Genomic DNA, 21,158 nt, shown 5'->3' on the forward strand with positions numbered 1-21,158 from the left:
CAATTGCATATCAAAATAATTTTTAACATTTTTAAAAATTTTGAGTTCCAAATTCTCTCCCTCCCTTTCTCTCTTCCTTCCTCATTGAGAATACAACAATTGGATATAGATTATACATGTGCAGTCATTCAAAACATATTTCTATATTAGTCAGGTTGTGGAAAAAAACAGATTCCCCCCCCCAAAAAAAAACCAAAGTTTAAAAAAGTATGCTTTGATTTGCATTCAGACTCTATCAGTTCTTCCTTTGAAGGTTGTCAAGGCCTTCAAAATTGTCTTAGATTATTACATTACTCAGAATAGATGAGTTAGTCACACTTGATCATAATACAATATTGATTTTACTGTATACAATGTTCTCCTGGTTCTGCTCACTTCACTTTGCATCATTTCATGTAAGTCTTTCCTAGTTTTTTTGAAAACATCCTGTTCATCACTTCTTATCATACAATAGTATTCCATCATAACCATAACTCATTCAGCATTCTCCAATTAATGGACATACCCTCAGTTTTCATTTTTTTTGCCACCATTAATGTTTTTGTAATATATGTGTGTGTGTGTGTGTGTGTGTGTGTGTGTGTGTATGTATATATGCCCTTTGGCCATAGTTCCAAATTGCTTTCCAGAACCCTTGGATCATTTCACAATTCCATCAAATGGTACTTTACTATCCCAATCATCCCATACTGCTTCCAAAATTTACCATTTTCTTTTTCCATCATTTTAGCCAATCTGATAGGTGTGAGGTAGAACCTCAAAGTTGTTTTAATTTGCATTTCTCTAGTCAAGAATGATAGAGCATTTTTCATATGACAATAGATCACTTTGATTTATTTGTCTAAAAACTATCTGTTCAGTTCCTTTGACTATTTTGCAATTGGGAATGACTTGCATTCTTAAAAATTTGATTCAGTTCTTTTATAGTTGAGAAATGAGACATTTAACAGAAAAACTTGTAAGATTTTCCTAGTTTTCTGTTTTCCCTTCTAATTTTGATTGCATTCATTTTGTGCAAAAAATTCTGAATTTAATGTAATCAAAATTATCTATTTTTTACCCTGTAATTCACTTTATCTTTTGTTTAATCATACATTCTTCCCTTATCCACAGATCTGACAGGTAAAGTATTCTATGCTTCCTTAATTTGTTTATTGTATTATCCTGTAAGTCTAAAGCATATACAATTTTAACTTTATCTTATCATTGCTATAGCTAGCATTTCTGGTACAATATGAGATGTTCTATATAACAAAGGTATAGTATTTTATTTTGTTCACAATTATTTTAAATGGAATTTCTCTTCCTATCTTTTCTCGTTGGACTTTATTGGCAATATATATAAATGCTGATGATTTGGGGTTTGTTTTAACTTTGCTAAAGTTAATTATTTCAATTAATTTTTTATTATTTCTCTAAGATTCTCTAAGTATTCTATTATTTCATCTTCAGAGAGTTAGTTTGGTTTCCTCATTTTCTATTCTAATTCCTCCAATTTTTCTTCTCTCATTGCTATAAGCTAGCATTTCTGGCACAATATTGAATAATAGTGGTGATATGGGCCTCCTAACTTCTGATTTTGTTTGGAGTCCTCTAGTTTATTCCCAATACTGATAATGCTTGTTGATTTTGTTATTGAGTTGATCAATTGTGCTGATCATTTTCCTAATATTTAACCAATCTTGCATTTCTGGTATAAATCCCGCTTGGTCATAGTGTGTGATCTTTGTGATGTATTGCTATATCCTCTTTGCTAGTATTTTATTTAAAATACAGGGGTGGATATGTTTTAGGAAAATTGGTCTATAGTTTCTCAGTTTTTGCTCTTCCTGGTTTAGGCATTAACACAATATTTGTGCTATGAAAGGAATTTCATAAGACCCCTTTCTTTGCATATTTTTTTCAAATATATTATTGGAATTGTTCTTTAAAAGTTTGATAGCATTAACTTGTGAATTTATCTAGTTCTTTTTTTTTTGCAAGGCAACGGGGTTAAGTGGCTTGCCTAAGGTCACACGGCTAGGTAATTATTAAGTGTCTGAGACCAGATTTGAACCCAGGTACTCCTGACTCCAGGGCTGGTGCTTTATCCACTGCACCACCTAGCTGCTCCATTTATCTGGTTCTAGAGATTTTTTCTTTGGAAGTTCATTGATCATTTGTTCATTTTCTTATTTTAAGCTAGGATTACTTAAGTATTTTTTATTCCTCTTCTGATAATCTGAGCAGTTTATATTTTTGTAAATCTTCATCCATTTCACTGAAAGCTTGAGAAGCCAAAAATGCATACAATTCCAAGGCCTGCTACGGACTTGTTGGGTGCAGCCTTGGCTGGGCTGGAGTTTATTCTCATCCCAATGAGACAAACATTTCTTACTAATAAGTTGTCTTAGAAAATTGTTTCACCTCATTCTTTTGTTGTTTTTGTCACTTTAGAATTTATTTTGAGGTCTTATTTTAATGTTTTAATTTTAATTAAATTCCATTTTAATGGAGAATTTAAGAGAACTCAGATAAATTCCTACCTTTACTCTCCCATCTTGACTTCACCTCCTATAGGGGATTATTACCAAACATTCTGGAGGTAACAGTTATCAAACATGAATAGAGGTAGCACTCTCTTAAAATGCATAACATCTTACAGTTTACATAGAATTATTCCTCCATTGTTTTGAGTCTCACAACAGCCTTGGGAGGGAAGCAGAGTAAGTCTTGATTTACACTTTTCACACAATCTTGTTGACTCCCTCTGTGACATTCCTGCTAGCTTTGCAGTCACTTGAAGACCACAATAGCTTAAAGGTTAGAAATTCTGTGCTTCTAGGTTCTAGAGATAATTCTGATCTCCATGAATTTTCCCTATTTTTTTCTCAGGACAGGAAATCAAAAAAAAAAAGAACTTGTTTGGAAACTTCTACTTCTTGCTGGCTTTGTGGTCATTAGAAAGTCTTTTAGCTACTCCGAGGCTCATTTCCTCTTCTGCAAAATAGATATAATAACACTTGGCAGAATTTATTTTACAGATTTGTTATAAGTATCAGATGAAATGATGTATGTGCTATGTAAATTTCTATTGTTGTGTGGTGGTAGTGGAGGTGATGATGATGATGATGATGACAGTGATGATGATTTTAACTGTACTCAGAATGGGGAGGTGCTTAACCCCCCCCCCAAGAACAAATATCTAACCATTAAATAAATATATAGTTTGTTGATTGAGTGATTGAAAGAATAAATGATTTAGGGAAGGCATTAGTTTTTCTATTTGGTCTGATTAGTCTGTCTTTTTTGTTCCAGGTGTTTACTTCCCTGCCTTGACAAGCCTGTTGTCTCAGAAAGTCCGAGAGAATGAGCGAGCATTCACCTACAGCACTGTGGGTGCAGGTTCCCAGTTTGGGTAAGTTCTACTTGCACAGTAATGAGATATTGGCGTTGGGGAGGAAGGGCAAAAGGAAAGAAAGCATGTCATTATGTCATCCCTCAAGCTGAGTGAGCTGCTGTTGAATTTGAGTCATGAACAATTCAGCTTCCCAAGAATGACACATGGGGAGAAAAACCAGGAACTGTTGTGGTAACAAAGGATATCAACACAGGGCACATCTGGATCTCTGGATGACAGGTATCCTGGCGGGCATCATTTCTGGATATGGAACCCTGAGGCTGTTGCTCCAGGAGACAAACAGAGACTTGTTCCTGAAACTATTCATGCCCTTTGAAATGCTGTTACTTTGTGCACACTTCTGTCTCTGAGTGTCAGGAGGATTTGGGGATTTGGGGGTTTTGGGTTTGGCAAATGGTGTGGAGGGGGGACCATTGCTTCATCTGTCTCTTTTTTATCTGTGCTGAGATGAGGTAGGTCATTCCCTGCCCTCTCTCTTCTTTTCAAATTCCCTCTATAGTCATCTTGATGTAATTTTGGACAGCAGGTATTGTGGCATAGATACGGCAGCAGGACTACAGGGCATGGAAGATAGATAGAAACATAGGCTTCACATGGTTTCCAGTAAGGGCTTCATTTGTTTGACTTTATAATGTCCCAGCCCTTGCCTTCTTTTGGACAGAAAGAGACCCTTACTAACCATGTGGAAGGGCATATGGAAGAAGACAAGTTAGTTGGGGAACGGGAGGTCATTTCGGCATCCTTTTACTTAGGATACTTGTTCTGAAGAAAGAGAAGAAATTTATTAAAGAAAAACTTCAGGTTCTTCCTTTTCTTTTGGTGCTGTGTTGAAATTTGTAATATTTGATATTGGGTGAATTGGCTAAGACTAGGAATTTTTTCTTTTAACTTGAGATATTTCTTGTGTTTGTATTAGAACCTGAGAAAGCACCCAGGTGACCCAGTGGATTGAGCCACTGGCTTGGGAGTTGGGGGTCATGGGTTCTACTGTGCATTCTGTCTTCACTTTGAACAAGTAACTTTCTATTTCAGGACCTGAGTTTCCCCTTATCACACAACAATACTCCATCACAATCATAATGATGATCACAGCTCTATTCTCCAATAGACATACTCTCAGTTTTCAATTTTTTGGCACCATGAAAAGAGCTGCTATAAATATTTTTTTCATTTAGTATCCTTTCCATTTTCTTTGCTCTCTTTGGGATACAGACCTAGTAGTGGTATTGCTAGGTCCAAGGGTATACATACATTTATCCAGTCCTTTGGGTATAGTTCCAAATTGTTCTTCAGAACAGTTGGGCCAGTTTATACCTCCACCATCAGTACTTTAGTGTCCCTACTATACCACATATACACTTCAATATCTGCCATTTTTTTCTGTCACCTTAGCCAAATGATAGGTATAAAGTGATACCTCAGTGCTATTTTAATGTTCATTTCTCTAATTAATAATGATTTAGAACTTTTTTTATATGACTATAGATAGCTTTGATTTCTTCTTGTGGAAACTTCCTGTTCACATCCTTTGAATTCAATGTTAACTCAATTCATTGTGCACGTGTGCATACACACATGCATGCACACACATGTGCACATACAACACATAAACACACCCTTTTCTCTCCTGAAAAACTAGCTTTCTGATCGATTTTCCTATCTCATTTATCATCATTCAAAGATAACCGAGTGTGTTGTCATTTCCTTCTTCAATTCATTTGACAGATTTAATTTAGTAGCCAAAGTGATCTCCCTAAAGTACAGGTCTAACCATGCTACCCTCCTAATCATTTAAATTCAGTGATTTTCCTATTAGCAACCAACAGGATCAAATATAAACTCTTGTGTTTATTTAAAACCTGTCATAACCTGACCCCTTTCAACCTTTTTTTTTTTACCCTCCTCCTAATGCTCTATGATCCAGTGGCCTTGGTGGTTTTGCTTTTTCTTATTTAAGACAATTTCCATTTTGTGACTCCATGCACTTTACTGACTGTCCTATGCCTAGAATACTCTTCTTCCACATTATTACCTCCTGACTTTTCCCTGTTTCTGTTTAAGCCTCTGCTTAAATCATATCTTCTATAAGAATCTTTTCTTCCGCCAAGTTAGGGCTTTTCCCTTTGAGATTATTTCCCATTTACACTATATATGAGCCTCTTGAAGCAGGGATTTTCTTTTTGCCCTACAATTTATCTTTATCAGTTAGCTATCTTTACAGTTAGCCTAGTAAAAATGTAATTAATGCTTAATGTCACAAAACCATATTATACTTATTCTAGAAATTCAATTTTTTTAACCCAAGAATAAGACTTTAAATTTGACCCAATATTTTAACCTGACAACACTTTTGGGGATCTTAATTCTCAACAAGGTATCAGCCAGGTCTGTAAGTCCCTTTTTTTTTTTTAAAAACAAAACTTGAAAACCAGTTTTCATCTCTAAATTCTTAGTAGAGACTTTGTAGTTTTCTGAGAATAATAGATCATATTGTGTTTGGAGCACCTTTTGAATTAGCTGGTTCCCTTCTTCTTGAGTCAGATAATGACCCAGGCCCCTTGACATAATAGAGGAGCAGGGATTTCAGTTAAAGAACCTGAGTTTGGGGGGTGGCTAGGTGGCACAGTGGATAGAGCACCAGCCCTGTAGTCAGGAGTACCTGAGTTCAAATCTTGCCTCAGACACTTAATAATTATGTAAGCTATGTGGCCTTGGTCAAGTCACTTAACCCCATTGCCTTGCAAAAACTAAAAAGAAAAAAATAAAGAACCTGAGTTTGAATATTGGTTCTGCTGTCTCTGAAGTCTGTGACCTTGTTCAAAACATTTAACTGATCTGGGTCTCAGTTTCTTTATCTATTAATTGATAGGTCTGGACTAGATGACCTTTAAGATCATCTAGTTTTAAATGTTGTGATCTATGATCTTAAATATAAGAATTGTTCTCCTCCCAACCCCATTTCTGGAATGCTCTGAATGTCCATGTTTGGTTTGTCACTGAAGGAAGTTATGTAAAGCCATATTGAAGTATAGATAGGGATGGTAAAGTTGAAAAATTTTAGGTGAGAAATAAAATTTTGATGGTCTCTTTCAACATGAGCCTTAGGAGAACATAGAGAACAGAAATACAATGAAAATCCAAACATCCTGTTAACTTTGACTGGGAAGTCAAACTTAATAGAAGCCTCTTTATTTTATACAGAAGAATTTTATTGGTGACCTTTGTTTTATTACTTTCTCTTACATCATGTAATTACATTTCAAGAATTTTACATCACAGTATATACCAAGCTTCCCTAACATATTATCCTCTCATAAAAAGGGAATCATTTGAGTAAAAATAATCAGTAAAGTGTCCTTCTGTGACAGCTTTAAGTTGAAATATTCAGCATTGGGGTGGCTAGGTGGCGCAGTGGATAAAGCACCGGCCCAGGAGTCAGGAGTACCTGGGTTCAAATCTGGTCTCAGACATTTAATAATTACCTAGCTGTGGCCTTGGGCAAGCCACTTAACCCCATTTGCCTTGCAAAAACCTTAAAAAAAATATTCAGCATTAAACCTTTGTAGTCCATTACCTGGGAGCAATGTGGCTTATGGAATTTGATTGAAGTTTAGTATTTTGTGTGTTTTATGTTATTTTTTCTCCAGTTGTTTCAAATATGTCCAACTGAAAGCCTCATTTGGGGTTTTCTGGGCAAAGATACCAGAGTGGATTGCCATTTCCTTCTCTAGCTCATTTGATAGATGAGGAAACTGAGGCAAACTGATGTTTTAGTGACTTGCCTAGCATCACATAATCTAATGTCTGAGACTGGATTTGAATTCAGGTCTTCCTGATCCAGGCCTGATACTCTATCACTCTGTGCCTCCTAACTAACATCCATTTATTATCTTTCTGACTCCAGGCAAATTCTACATATCTTTTCATGTTTCTCTGAATTCCTCATATTCATTATGTCTTATAAATGTAATAATATTCCATTACCTCCATATACCTCAATTTAGTCGGCCCTTCCACTCTAGAAACAAAGCAAGTACCGATGGATTATTTTTTTTGCAACCATATGAGGTGCATCTATGGTTTTTGATCTATATGCGGCATTTTTCTGTCTTTGTCATTGGGTTATGTCTCCAGTAATAGAATTATTGGGTCAGTGAGTATAAATAGTTTAGTGTCTTTTATGACCATCTCTTTCTTGTTTCAGTACCTTGGTGATTGGAGGAGCTGGCTCTCTTCTCTTGGACTGGTATGGCTGGCAGAGTGTTTTCTACTTCTCTGGCGTGTTTACTTTAATTTGGGTCTATTTTATGTACAGATACCTGCTGAGAGAAAAAGGTAATTCCCCAGAAACAGTTCTGCTGTCATCTCTTAGGGTGGTTCCCAGCAGGGTAGTAAGCATCTGAAGGGAAATGAATTAAATCAACACAGAGTACCTTTCTGGTGTGGAAAAAGGTTCCTGAGAGAGGTTATTGGCAAGGGTACTTTTGGCTTTGCAACAAGCCCTCTTTCACATGAGTCAAACAATTTAACTTGTCTTACAAAAGAGGCTTTTTGGAGCTCTTAGCAAAAAGTTAATTTAAATTGTTTTCATAATTGAGAGATTTGAGAAGTCTTGGGTTCAAGTCCTTCAGACCTAGAAGACCTGGGTTCAAGTCCTGCCTCTGACACATCCTGGCTTTGTAGTCCTGGTCCACTCCCTTTACCACTTAGTACTATGAGTAACTCTCTAATATTCCAAGTTTGCAGAAAAGATACCAGTCTGCATTGGTAGAGGAAGTTTCCTATACAAATTAAATCAAAAGTTTGGTTCTTATCCTTTAAATTTAGAAAATATAGAGCAAAATGTTCTCTTATGAGACCTTAGACAAAATAAATATTTCTAGGGAATCTCAAAGTCATATTTCATTTGCTATGTAAAATTTAAAGATTGAGAATCAGCTGTAGTCTCCATGGTCCTGGGAAAAGAGATATTTTTACTAAAGTGATTGATTTACTTTTTTCAATTTTTTTTTGTGGATACTCTGGAGTCGGACATAAATATGAATTCAATGATTAGACTATTTCTTAATTGTTTTTTAGAAAATTTTCTGAATAAATGAATGAGGACATTCATTTCCACTAAAATTTGTAGTCCTCGTAGATATCCTGCAAGAACTGACTTATTCCTGTTTGTTGGGGGTTGTGAAATGTTGAAAATGTGACTTCCATTAATTCCAAGTGAACATGGTATATTTAATGGTCCTGAATGAAGATTTACTTTTTAAGTATTTCTTTCCTCCAGAACTTGTAATATCTTTGGAAATTCTGGCAAAAGGATTTTCCATTTCCAAGCAGAAAAAAGTTCCCTGGAGACAGTTATTTCGGAGACCTCCTGTGTGGTGAGTAAATGTTTGTATGGTTGGTTAAGAGCATGGTGGTAAGGGGAATAGGGTTATAGGTTCAATCCCTTGGAGAACCGTTTAGCTTTGTTGTACACCAAAGCTGCAAATTGTCTCTGACCTGAGTGTGCCATCTTGAAAAGGTATGCTGCTGAGTGAAACAGAAACTGAATTGAGAGTGTATATACATGGACCAGGGCAAATTCCTACCATTGAAGAAATATTAAGTTTAAGTCCTGGTGTTGTCAGTAGTGTCATATTTTTATACAAATGACATATAATTCAAAAACTATAGGTTGTTACTCAGGCAAACTCCAACACACTACTGCCACCTCTTCTCTTTAGTTGCTTGATGTGCTTCCCCATCAACTTGCTTGGTGTGTAGTTAGGTTAAGTTTATGCCCCTTGATGCCTCTGGACTTAGCCGTTCCCTTTCTTCCTTCTCTTACAGGGCAGTCATATTTGCTCAGCTCTCTTCTGCTAGTTCATTTTTCATCCTCCTTTCCTGGCTGCCAACCTTCTTTAAGGAAACTTTTCCCAATTCTAAGGTAGGTTGACCTTTTCCTCAAGGGGGTAAAAGGATTAAAGTTGCCTCTTGCTAAGAGAGTAGTCAATTGAAGCTGGAATTTACACATAGAGAGGTTAAAGATGCTTGACTTAGAAAGAATTGCTTTTGGTCCTGGCTTCATGCCGATTAATGGTTGTATTTGACCAACAGTGTATTTTTATACTATATAATGAGTGCTTTGTTTACCTTATATTGAGGCACTGTGGTATAGTGTTTAGACAACTTTATATTATTTTTTAGGTTTTTTCCAAGGCAAATGGGGTTAAGTGGCTTGCCCAAGGCCACACAGCTAGGTCAATATTAAGTGTCTGAGACTGGATTTGAACCCAGGTACTCCTGACTCCAGGGCTGGTGCTTTATCCACTGCACCACCTAGCCACCCCTGGTATAGTGTTTAGAGATCCAGTCTTAAATCTAAGAAAATTGTCTCTGATCCATGTAGTATAGCTTTGGAAAAATCACTTAATCTCTCATTGGTCCAGGCAACATCATATTTAAAGAAATTTGTTTTTATTACTATCTTTTATTTTTATATTGTCTAAATTTCTTTTAACTTCCCAGTGAGTCGGCTTAATAATGGATTTTGTTAAAAATAAAACAAATAAGAAAAAGAGAAAAAAATCAGCAGAACTATCAGAACAGCAGAGTGTCTGGCATCATATTCCATGTCCATGGCTCCTTATACTCCTGCAAAGGAGTGGGGAAAGGTGTCTTATTTTGTCTCTTGTAAAATAGATTTTACAGTTATTTTTTGTTTTTGTATCAACTAGGTTTTTCTTCTGTATCTTTCTCAGAGAGCCATTCTCTTTAACAAGAAATTATTTTTATAAAGGTAAAAGATGAAGAAGAGTTGTCCCCCCACAAAAAACCCTAATCAACCCATTATAAAAATCTGATATTAAATAACAGTGTTTCACATCCACTCATGGATCCCACACTTTTAAATGAGTGAAAAGGTATCTTACCATATATCTTCTTTGAGATATTGCTACATTCATTTTTGATTGTCCTATGGTAGTTGCTTTTTCATTTATGTTGCTGTAGACATTGTGTTTATTTTCTTGGTTCTGCTTTACCCCAAATCAGTTCATGTAAATCTTTTCATTTTTCTCTTCATTATTCATAATACTAGTTTTTTTTACACCAACACAGTAATATTTCATTATATCCATTTGTCACAATTTGTTTCACTAGTTCCCCATTGATTGGCATCTTTTTTGTTCCCAGTTTTTTGCCACTACAAAATGTGCTTCTATAAATATTTTGGCTTTTGTGAAATTCTAGACAATAAGTAAATAAATTTCAGAGAAGCTGCCAACCTGCTTTATTAGAGGAAATTTTCTCACTTGGAAGTTCATTATATGAAGGAAATTGCAGGTCTAGTCCTTATCCCAATCCCTTTCTTTAGCTAGCATTGTATACCTCATCTAAGCCTATTATAACCGTTGCTTTTTTTCTTATTATGGCTACTCGAATACACTATCTGTCACCATCAGGGCCATCATTTGGAATATGAGGTCTAAGGATATGTTAATTCTCAGAAAGATATTAATTAAACCTTATACTCTTGTCTCTTGTGGGAACTTCATTGTTAAACATTTGCTATCAAAACTTCTTCCTTTTTTTTTTAGGTTTTTTTTGCAAGGTAAATGTCGTTAAGTGGCTTGCCCAAGGCCACACAGCTAAGTAATTATTAAGTGTCTGAGGCCGGATTTGAACCCAGGTACTCCTGACTCCAGGACCAGTGCTTTATCCACTGTGCCACCTAGCTGCCCCCAAAACTTCTTCCACTGGGCTTTGTAGAAGAATTTGTGACAATGTCTGTTTCTGCAGCTGCACTAGGATGAGACTTTAGATGAAGAATAGAGTTAGATCCGTGATGTAAGAAAAAATTATCTCTTGCTGACCTGGTGAACTCTGGGCAGGGAGTTGCCCCTCACATTCTTCCTTTCCTATTTTGAGTTACCTATAGATAATGATGGACATAGTTTCTATGTCTGCATTTCACCATGACTACTAGACCTGACCAGGCAGTCTGCTGAAAGGGAAAGGAGAAATCTCAAAATTGTCTGTGTGCCATGACATTTGTCCTGGATGTAAGACAGACTTTCCTCTGTGGTTCCCGGATTCCAGGGCTGTTGACAGCAAATCCCTCATAGGGAGACAGACAGACACACAGACATACACACACACACACACACACACACACACACACACACACACACACAGTAGTTAATCATTAAATTACACAGATACAACTCTAAGGAAAATGTCAACCTCCAACCCTCCACTTTTGCAATGATATAGTCCTACCTAGCTCTACTCTTTTCTTATGTGTGATCACCAACAGCAAATTTTATTGTACTACTTTTCATAAAAAATTCTGATGTGGATCTTTCTTAAATTTCCATGCTGATAAAATACTACTCCCCCCCCAACCCTTCCTCCTTTTTCATTTTTATACCATTGTGATAATGCTATGGCCACCCACTTTTAACATTGTTGTAATTTGCAAGTTCACATCCATACTACTTATTTTTTTGTAGGGAAAATTACTCAAAAGAGAGAGAATATGCCCAAGGAGTATGGAAAGGACCTATTCTATAAAACCTAGTTAGAGTCAGTAGCAGAGGCCTATGCCCTGAGTCCCTGAAATCTTGATTCAGTAGCTTGACTTCCTTGGTGAGGGCCTAACTCCCTCTGGGGATGTTTTATCTTTTTCAGGGTTGGGTGTTCAATGTTGTCCCTTGGATGATTGCAATCCCTACCAGCGTGTTTAGCGGGTTTCTTTCAGATCACCTCATCAGTCAGGGTAAGGACTACCTGTGGCTCCCTCCCTGTAGCTTCCTGCTAGCTTGGTCCCTAGTTCCCAAAATAGAGCAATCATGGATAAGGTGTACCTTCCCCTGAAGCTCCTCTCTGCACCCTCTTTTCTTCCTCTCTTCCCAAGAATGTGTGGAGAAAGCTAGAGTCTGGGAATGAGAATGGTACTGTACCTCTTTCACTTGATATGCTGTATCCTGAACAGGACTGTTCATTAATTTCTAGAGATACTACCTGAGGTGCAGGCTTTTCTTCCTTTTTTTTTATCTTATTTATTATTATGAACAATAAGCATAAATATTTTCATATGTAAAGAACAAAAAGAATACTGTATATCATATATAGAAAACCATGAATATTTATCATGTACAGTTTGGGTTTAAAAACATTTCATTATTTTTTACATCTATTTATCAAAATTTTTGAGTTGTGAATTCTATCCTCTTCCCATCCCTCCCCTTCCCCTGAGAAGGCAAGCAAAAGCTTTTTCTTTGTAAGGCTAGGGTGGAAACCTTTTCATTTATCTCTGGTGCCTCTAATAGAAAACAAGCTGTGGATTGAATCACAATGTTCCTCCATACTCAAAGTGCCAGAACCAAATGGGAGTGGTTTCTACCTCACCTTTAAGCCCTCATACAAATATTAAAAACAGGGGGAGGATGATGAAGCAGGAAAAGCACTTAAGTATAAGGAAATGATTGATTTTAGTCCTAGCCCAACCATTAAATACCAATTACTTAAGCTTTGGTGAGTCATTTTTCTTCCCTTGACCTTAGTCTCTTCTATAAAATGAAAGGGTTAGACTAAGTCATTAAAAACATGGGTGGTAGGAAATTCCTATGGATTTAAGGCTGTGATTCTTCTGGCTGATTTTTTTTTAAAAGAAGTCTTGATGTAGTTGTAAACTTGGGGCAGCTAGATGGCATATTGGATAGAGCATTGGATGGAGTTTTGGAGTGAGAAAGACACACAACTAGACACTCAGTAGCTGTGTAACCCTGGGCAAGTGACTCACCATAAACAATAAATTTGCCTTAGTGTTCTGATCTGTCAAATAAGCTGGAGGAGGAAATGCAAACCAATCAGTATCTTTGCCAAGAAAATCTCAAATGCTGTCTCAAAGAGTTAGACTAAACAAAATAGAAAGCACAAGAAGTTATAAATTCTTCTAACTCTGGGTTAAAGGACATCATTAATTTTATGGATTCACCATATTACATCTGGATGTTGATCAGTTGTCATGGTTTGACCAGTGGCATATGAAAATTATACTGTACATTGGAACTTTTCCAAGAACTTTCAAGTCTTTTATCTCATTTCATCCAAATCCATGCCGTACTGAATTTTGTTATCCTGGTATTCTTCAATGAGAGGCAGATTGTAGATAGGGGACTTGGTCCCAGAGCCAGAAAGACCTGAGTTTAAGCCTTACTTTAGACTGTTGTGACCTTGGACAAGTAATGTCACCTCAGTTACAGAGCCAGTGCTGCTCCTCACTGTTTCCTCATTGAGAATTCCTTATTCCAGTATTTCATGACTTGTCCAGTAAAAAAAAAAAATTGAATATAAAAGTGCTGAATGAAAAAAAGAAATTCTCATAGTTCAAGAAACTCAGATACTAGAGTGAAGTCTCTTATTCTGGGACTTGTGGTTTATCTGAAACATAGGACTTTAACTTGTGGAACTGAAGTCACAACCTTAAAAATATTTGTTGTAGTCATTGGAAGATGTGTTTTGATTGAAACTAGACCAGTGGTGATTTGATTGATGATAAAAGGCTTTGAGGAGTATTAGTAGGTTATTTTGGGTAAAATTAATAGCTAGAATTTACATAGTGTTTCAAAATTTAAAAAGTGCTTAATTTCTATTATCCCATTTGGTCTTAAAGTGACTCTATGAGGTTAGAAACATTGTTATCTTCATTTTACAGAAGAGGAATTCTATGACTCTGTAATGAGAAAAATCATTGACTTTTGACCATTTGTTGTTGAGTTCCACAGTGGGTTTGGCTTAAAGTACCTGGACTCAATGTCTCTGTCCATTACTAAATCCCTTTGTGACTTTGGACAAACCCTTAGCCTCTTCAGGTCTCAGTTTTTATCTTCTGTAAAGTGATGGGTTGGGCTAGATGATCTTTTTAACTTTAGATCCGGGTTCCTTCCTGAACCTCAATGACTTCATCTGCAAATAGAAGGGGTTGGACTAATTGGCCTCTGAGGTCCCTTTTATCTAGCAATCTGTGATGAATGCCACTATTTATTATGTTCCTATCCTAACTTAGGTCACTGAATAGATGTTGTCTCTGTCAAACTGAGACCTGGGAAAAATCTAACTTTAAAAGGCCAAGGTCTCCTACTGCATCCAGGGCCATCTCCAGTCATTCTGTTTCATAGTAGGTCACTGGACCCAGATACTAGGGGAGAAAGTAAGGTTGGTAACTTTGCAGAGTCCCCCCTACCCCCACCCCCTTAAATCCATTTCACATGCATGTCATGGCATCACCTTCCATGGCCTTCAGCACACATCAAATGTTGACATTCATGCATGTAAGCATTTACATACATACACATTTATATTTATAAGTTCATATGTATTATAATAATAATAATATTTTGTCCTTCATTTTTGAAGAAGAGCATGACGTCAGGGAGGTGATGCCATGACAAGCATGTGAATTGGATTTGAGTGAGGGGGTGCAAAGTCATCAGTCTCACTTTCTCCTCCAAAGTCATTTGGGTCCAGTGGCTATATATGAATCAGACACCTGGAGATGACCCTGATGGGAGGCAGTCAGGGTTAAGTGACTTGCCCAAGGTCACACAGCCAGTAAGAGTCAAGTGGCTAAGGTAGAATTTGAACTTCCATCCTCCTGACTCCAAGGCCAGTGCTCTATCCATTGTAGCACCTAGCTGCCCTTACAGCATAACTCTTTTTATTTATTTATTTATTTATTTTGCTAGGCAATAGGGTTAAGTGGCTTGCCCAAGGCCACACAGCTAGGTAATTATTAAATGTCTGAGACCGGATTTGAACCCACGTACACCTGACTCCAGGGCTGGTGCTTTATCCACTGCGTCACCTAGCCGCCCCAATAACTCTTTTTTTTAGAAAGATTTTATTTATTTTTAATTTTATAATTTTCCCCCCTAATCTTGTTTCCCTCCCCCCACCCCCCACAGAAGGCAGTCTGTTAGTCTTTACATGGTTCCCATGGTATACATTGATCTAAGATGAATGTGATGAGAGAGAAATCATATCCTTAAGATAGAAAAATAAAGTGTGAGAGATAGAAAAATTACATAATAAATACATAATTACATAAATAAAAATTTTAAATTAAAGGTAATAGTCTTTGGTCTTTGTTCAAACTCCACAATTATTTCTCTAGATACAGATGTTATTTTCCATCATAGATAGCCCAAAATTGTGCCTGATTGTTGCACTGATTGGAATGAGCAAGTCCATTAAGGTTGATCATCACCCTCATGTTGCTATTAAGGTGTACAATGTTTCTCTGGTTCTGCTCATCTCTCTCAGCATCAGTTCATGCAATTCCTTCCAGGTTTTCCTGAATTCCCATCCCTCCTGGTTTCTAGTAGAACAATAGTGTTTCATGACATACATATATACCACAGTTTGTTAAGCCATTCCCCAATTGAAGGACATTCACTTAATTTCCAATTCAAACAGGGCTTCTATGAATATTTTTGTACAAGTGTACATCATAAGTCTTGATTTTTTATCTCAGCTCAACTCAGCAATGAATGAATGAACGAATGAAAAAAGCATTTATTAAGTGCTTATTATATTCTAGGTTTTATGATGGACTTTGTGGATACAAACTCAAAAGATTAACAGTACCTACTCCCAAGGAGTTTCCAATCTTCTGGAGAGATGTCAACCAATATGGATATTTCTTTTCTTGTGCACCTAGCTTTGTGATTTCCTAGCAGTCTACTCTGTAGAGTTTAGGGAAGTCAGGTGCTTATTGACCACTGATAATACCCTTTATAGTTGGCTTTTCCCCCCTTTAATCAAAGATTCTTAGTAGTGTATAGTATGGAGTAACAGTCTTATTTCCCCCATTTTAGGTTATAGAACCATCACTGTGCGCAAATTGATGCAGGTATAAGTTTTAACTTTTATCTCAGATTCTCCCTCTCTGGTTTCTCACTGACCAAGGAATTTCCCTGCTAGTTGAATCCATGCTCCTAACTTTGCTTGTCTTCTTGAACGGGTCAACATGTAGCACATCTAGCACGAGTCAGAAGATATCTCGGTCACTTATAGTTCTATGTAAAGGATGGTGGAGAAACTTAAAGACTTCATTCTACTCTGGCTTATTGGACAATCTCCTCTTTAGAAATTAGTTTACACATAAAATGGGAGCAGTTCCTATTGAATTTCGTCATGGACAACACCAAGGCTCATTTGCCTTTTTCCTCATCTGAGAGCATCAGCTGGCATTGTCTGCTGAGGTGCCAGTGGCTCAATGGGGAAGCTAGACAGAGGAGGGTAGTCCTGCTTTGCTCAAAAAGGTGGTTTCAGCGAATTAAGAACACCCTATTCCCATCCCCTTCTCCTTTAAGATGGGGAGTTCTTTCATAGTGTGAAATTGGCTCTATGAATCCGTTCTGGTAACTTTTGTGTTTCTCTCACAGGTGATGGGGTTAGGTCTGTCCAGCGTGTTTGCTTTATTTCTGGGTCACACAAGGAGCTTTTGTAAATCTATCATATTTGCATCAGCTTCAATTGGACTCCAGACTTTTAATCACAGGTAAACGACTTCTCTATGTGTTGGATTGTCATCTGTTCTGTGCCATCCTCATGTTTACTCTCCTTATTTAGAGCAGTGATCAGCACATAGTAGATTTTCATCAGTTTGAGGCTTTATTTCAGTTTGCAGATGAATTTTAAAGTCATTCATGCATATCTGAGTGTTGTGACTTGTCCTTCAGTTCTAAGATGTGCCAATAAGGAGATAATAGGAATACTGAACCCAGGGTTTTGAAAGGGAAAACTGTCCATGAGTTGGGTTTGATTTTTACATTTATGTTCCATATATTCTGGTCAAATTGTATCTTTTAAAAATAATTTAAGGTATGATCATCTGACATCTGTCTCCCCTCAACTTCCCTCTTCCTTTTTTTCTTTTCCTTCCTTCTTCCATAGCAACAATATCTAGGGGCAGCTAGGTGGCACGGTGGTTAGAGCACCGGCCCTGGAGTCAGCAGGATCTGATCTCAGACACTTAATAATCACCTAGCTATGTGACCTTGGGCAAGTCACTTTACCTCATTGTCTTGTAAAAACAATAACAAAAACAAAGCAACATAAGCTCAGATGATTTATGTTGAATTAACCACTTAGTGTCTTGCTTTTTCAGTGAATGATTACTGTAATGAAATTTGAATGTTACATTTGGCATTTATGTTTACTTTTCCTGTCATTCCCATTCATAATTTTTCACTTCTGTGATGAGAGCTACTATCCTTATTTTATATGTGAGAAAACTAAAGCACCAAGAGATATGTGATAGGTTGCCCAAGAACAGAAAACAAATTGTTGTCAAAGGCTACACTAGAGCTTAAGGTTGATATGTATTTAATTGGGGTCCTTGCTAATAGATTTAACTCTATAATAATTCTTGGGGTGGCGTCTTTTTGGTGGTTTTGGTTATATTTCCCTCACTGAATTTATTTCACTCTTTCCTTTGATTGTTTTTCCCTCCTCATCATTCCTGGAAGGTTTAGTCAAGTGAAGGGATCTCAGATGCTGAATGCATTGTTCCAATTCTGCCAGAACTCACCTTTATTTTCTTTTCTGTTTTACAATAGTGGAATTTCAGTTAACATTCAGGACCTGGCCCCATCCTGTGCTGGCTTTTTATTTGGTGAGGATGCATTTTTGACTCTGCATAGAGAAGGTGGTTGTTTCCCCCACCCCTGGGGAGGAATTCGTTTTAGAAGAGCCAGCCTTATAATAATTCCTTGGTTAGGAGACCTTTCCCATATTGTTTCCCAGCCTGTCCCTAGGAGGAGGCAAGGCCACTGGGCACTGTCTAAGGATTTAATACTCCTGATGCTCTATTCCCCCCAGGAAAACACAAATAGAGATTGTCAATGTAGGATATATCTCATAGCCATCAGAAGAAAGGTTTGCCATCACTTTTCTTTCTGTTTTATTCATAGGTGTAGCAAACACAGCTGGAGCCTTGGCAGGTAAGTTGCACATGGCTCAGCAAATTTAGGTCCTGAACTCAGCCAGAGTTCAGACCTTCCTAACTAATTGATGAAAGTTATGTTCTAAGTGACTGAAACTCTAGAACCAAAGTCATCTGGAAAATCAGTATGGAGACCTCATACTCAGAATAGATACATTTCATTTTATGTTTAAGGTCAATATTTTCCTGTACAAGGTGACTTCTGGAGGACCCCAGAAGGCCTGATGACATTGCAGTTTGCACTGCAGACTGAGACACAGACATTGATTTAAATTATGTGTTTAGTCAACTGTTGGGGCTGGCAAGTAAGCACATGGGACGGGTTACGATGAACAGTTGTTTATCAGCTTAAAATAGACATTTGTTCTAGCAAAGTGAAGAGAGAGTCTCAGATAGCATCCTTACCATGGGTTATTATCCTAGAATTTCAGAGTTAGAAGCAGGGATGTGTTGGTCAATGTTTAGCAATCAGTTCTATAGGGAGGGAAAAGATACTCATGACACATTTTTAAGTTTAGTATGCATTATTAAAATTTTAAAGTCCAGACCATCAACAAGTCAATATATCAAGTCCTGATTTTTAGCTTTGCTGATTTCTGTGGTGTAAATGATTAAATGAAAATGAAACAGTAAGCTCCCCTGAATTATTTTAGCTGGCAGTAGCACACCCTGGTTGGAAAGGATCTTAAAGGTTATGTTGTTTGACTTCCCATCACAGTGGGTCATTCAACTCATACTTTAATACTTTTTATTTATGAAGCAGGTAATATGTTTAGTTCTTGTATATTGTAATTTATTTCTCTATCTTGTAATTTCTGTCCATCAGATTTATTTCTTCTTTATAGAAGAGCATACCCAACATGGCTTCCTCTCATGATAGTCCTTTTAATATTTGAAGAAAGTTTTCATATCTTGTCTCCTCCCTCTCTCCCTAGTCTATTCTTCTCCAAACTTAACATTCCCAGGTCTTTCAGGTTTTCTTCATATGACATAATTCCCAGAGACCTCTCCATCCTAGCCACTTTCTCTTGGATCTGGTACCTAGATCTGGATATTAGATTCCAGAAGTTAGGGTTGTTTGGAACAGAACTCAAACTCTTCAGAGGACCACCCCAGATTTTCCCAAAGCCTCCATGATTCAATATCCCACTCTTAATCTAATATATTCTTGATCCAGGATGATGTTGTAAATTTTAGTTGTAAATTCTTTCTTCTTTTCTCTCCTGGATTCAGGTGTTATTGGAGTTTGCCTAGGAGGATATCTGATTGAAACTACTGGCTCCTGGACTTCAGTTTTTAATCTTGTGGCCATCATTAGTAATCTAGGACTCTGCATGTTCCTGGTGTTTGGAGAAGCCCAGAGAGTGGATTTCAGCTCTGCTTATGAAGACCTTTAGCTTCCCAGCCTCCTGCTGAAAACTGACCTCTTGAACAACATAGAGCTGTGAAATTCCCACTTGATTGTTCATGGGGGGAAATATGCAATTTTAAAAAGAAAAAGGTTGGTTTGTTCTATTGATGCTGAAAACCAGAGGCAAAGGGGAAAAAACAAAACAAAACATTGTGGGCTTGAGGAAAAAGGGGAAGAGGCGAAGACCTGCTCAGACATTAGCTGTGTTCCTTTCCTTAGATCTTCCCTGATCCTAATAAGAGCCTGCTCTATGCAGATTGAGGTGTTATCCTTCGGGATACATTTACAGAGACATGGCCTTGACTAGTCTATTTACTGATAAGGAGCATTTAATTTTTGGGAGAAATCTCAGGCATGATACAGCTTGTGACCTGTCAAGGCCAGGTGTGAAATCCCCAGGGGAACTTTTCCACTGTTTCCAGAGTATGGGTCAGACCAGTATGTTATATGCAGTCAATAGAAAAGTGTCAGCTGTGAGTCCCATTTGATCCTGTGGATTCAAAACACACCTATATGTTCTTGCTGTCTCGCTCTCCGTGTTCTGTGTGTATGTCCTTACTTCGCATTCTGAGAATGCAGGAGACCTTCCAGATAAGCCATGGCTAGATGACAGTTAGCTATGGGTTTCTTCTATAATGGGGAACCATAGTCCTTTTTGAGTGCTACCCAACCAGGTACCAATTTTTTGGAGTTGGATAGTTTTTTTTTTTCATTGCAGGGGAAAGCTAACCAGCTTTGGCCCAGAGAAACAGTATTGTACAAGGAGTCCAAGAGACCTCAGTGGAAATTCAGGCCTTGGGAAGGACAATGTGTATCTGTGCTACATTCACCCCATCTGTAAAATGGGGATAATAATAACATCTGTGCTGCCCATTCCTACCTCAAAAGGCTGTTACCAAGATCATAGGGGGAGATGTGCTTTAAGCTCTTTAGAAGAAAGGTGGTTTCAAATGGTGTGGTTGTTATTAAGGGTTTCTTTGATAAGTAACTAGTATGCTGGTTAACTTCATGACTGGGGAATACATGACATTTTTCCAGAAGATGTTTACTGAGCCTCCTTTGACGAAAAAGGTAACATATTAATACCATAGAAGAATAGGCCAGACAGAATTTTATTTAAATGATGACCATTAAAAGACTAGTAAAAATCCAAGACTGTCCCGATCATTTTATTCATGTCTCTGTTTTAATTCAAATGGATAATTGTAATTTTTTTTAAAACAAGCTCTCTCTCTCTCTCTCTCTCTCTCTCTCTCTCAAATTTCATTAAGATACATGTGTGAAGAAGTTATAAACCTAAGTAAATTTCTAGTGAGGTTCCTGAAATCCAGAGTATAGAAATGTGCTTTTCATGA

General features: G+C 37.2%; 1 protein-coding gene across 2 annotated transcripts in view; it reads left to right on the plus strand.

The window, feature by feature from the left end:
* SLC17A9 (solute carrier family 17 member 9) overlaps positions 1-20,956 on the plus strand; it is a 43,597-nt gene extending 22,641 nt beyond the window's left edge. The window contains exons 4-13 of one of the 2 annotated variants that reach the window (XM_074210449.1): positions 3,298-3,397; positions 7,605-7,735; positions 8,682-8,778; positions 9,230-9,326; positions 12,071-12,158; positions 16,261-16,295; positions 16,831-16,946; positions 18,007-18,062; positions 18,361-18,390; positions 19,626-20,956. In XM_074210449.1, coding sequence (XP_074066550.1) covers positions 3,298-3,397; positions 7,605-7,735; positions 8,682-8,778; positions 9,230-9,326; positions 12,071-12,158; positions 16,261-16,295; positions 16,831-16,946; positions 18,007-18,062; positions 18,361-18,390; positions 19,626-19,789 — 914 coding nt within the window. In that variant the 3' untranslated portion in view covers positions 19,790-20,956. The remainder of the gene's footprint in view (positions 1-3,297; positions 3,398-7,604; positions 7,736-8,681; positions 8,779-9,229; positions 9,327-12,070; positions 12,159-16,260; positions 16,296-16,830; positions 16,947-18,006; positions 18,063-18,360; positions 18,391-19,625) is intronic. The other variant, XM_074210450.1, reaches the window with a different exon arrangement.
* The last annotated feature ends 202 nt before the right edge of the window (positions 20,957-21,158 follow it).

This window comes from Macrotis lagotis, chromosome 1 (assembly GCF_037893015.1).
Source record: "Macrotis lagotis isolate mMagLag1 chromosome 1, bilby.v1.9.chrom.fasta, whole genome shotgun sequence".
Lineage (NCBI taxonomy): Eukaryota > Metazoa > Chordata > Mammalia > Peramelemorphia > Peramelidae > Macrotis > Macrotis lagotis.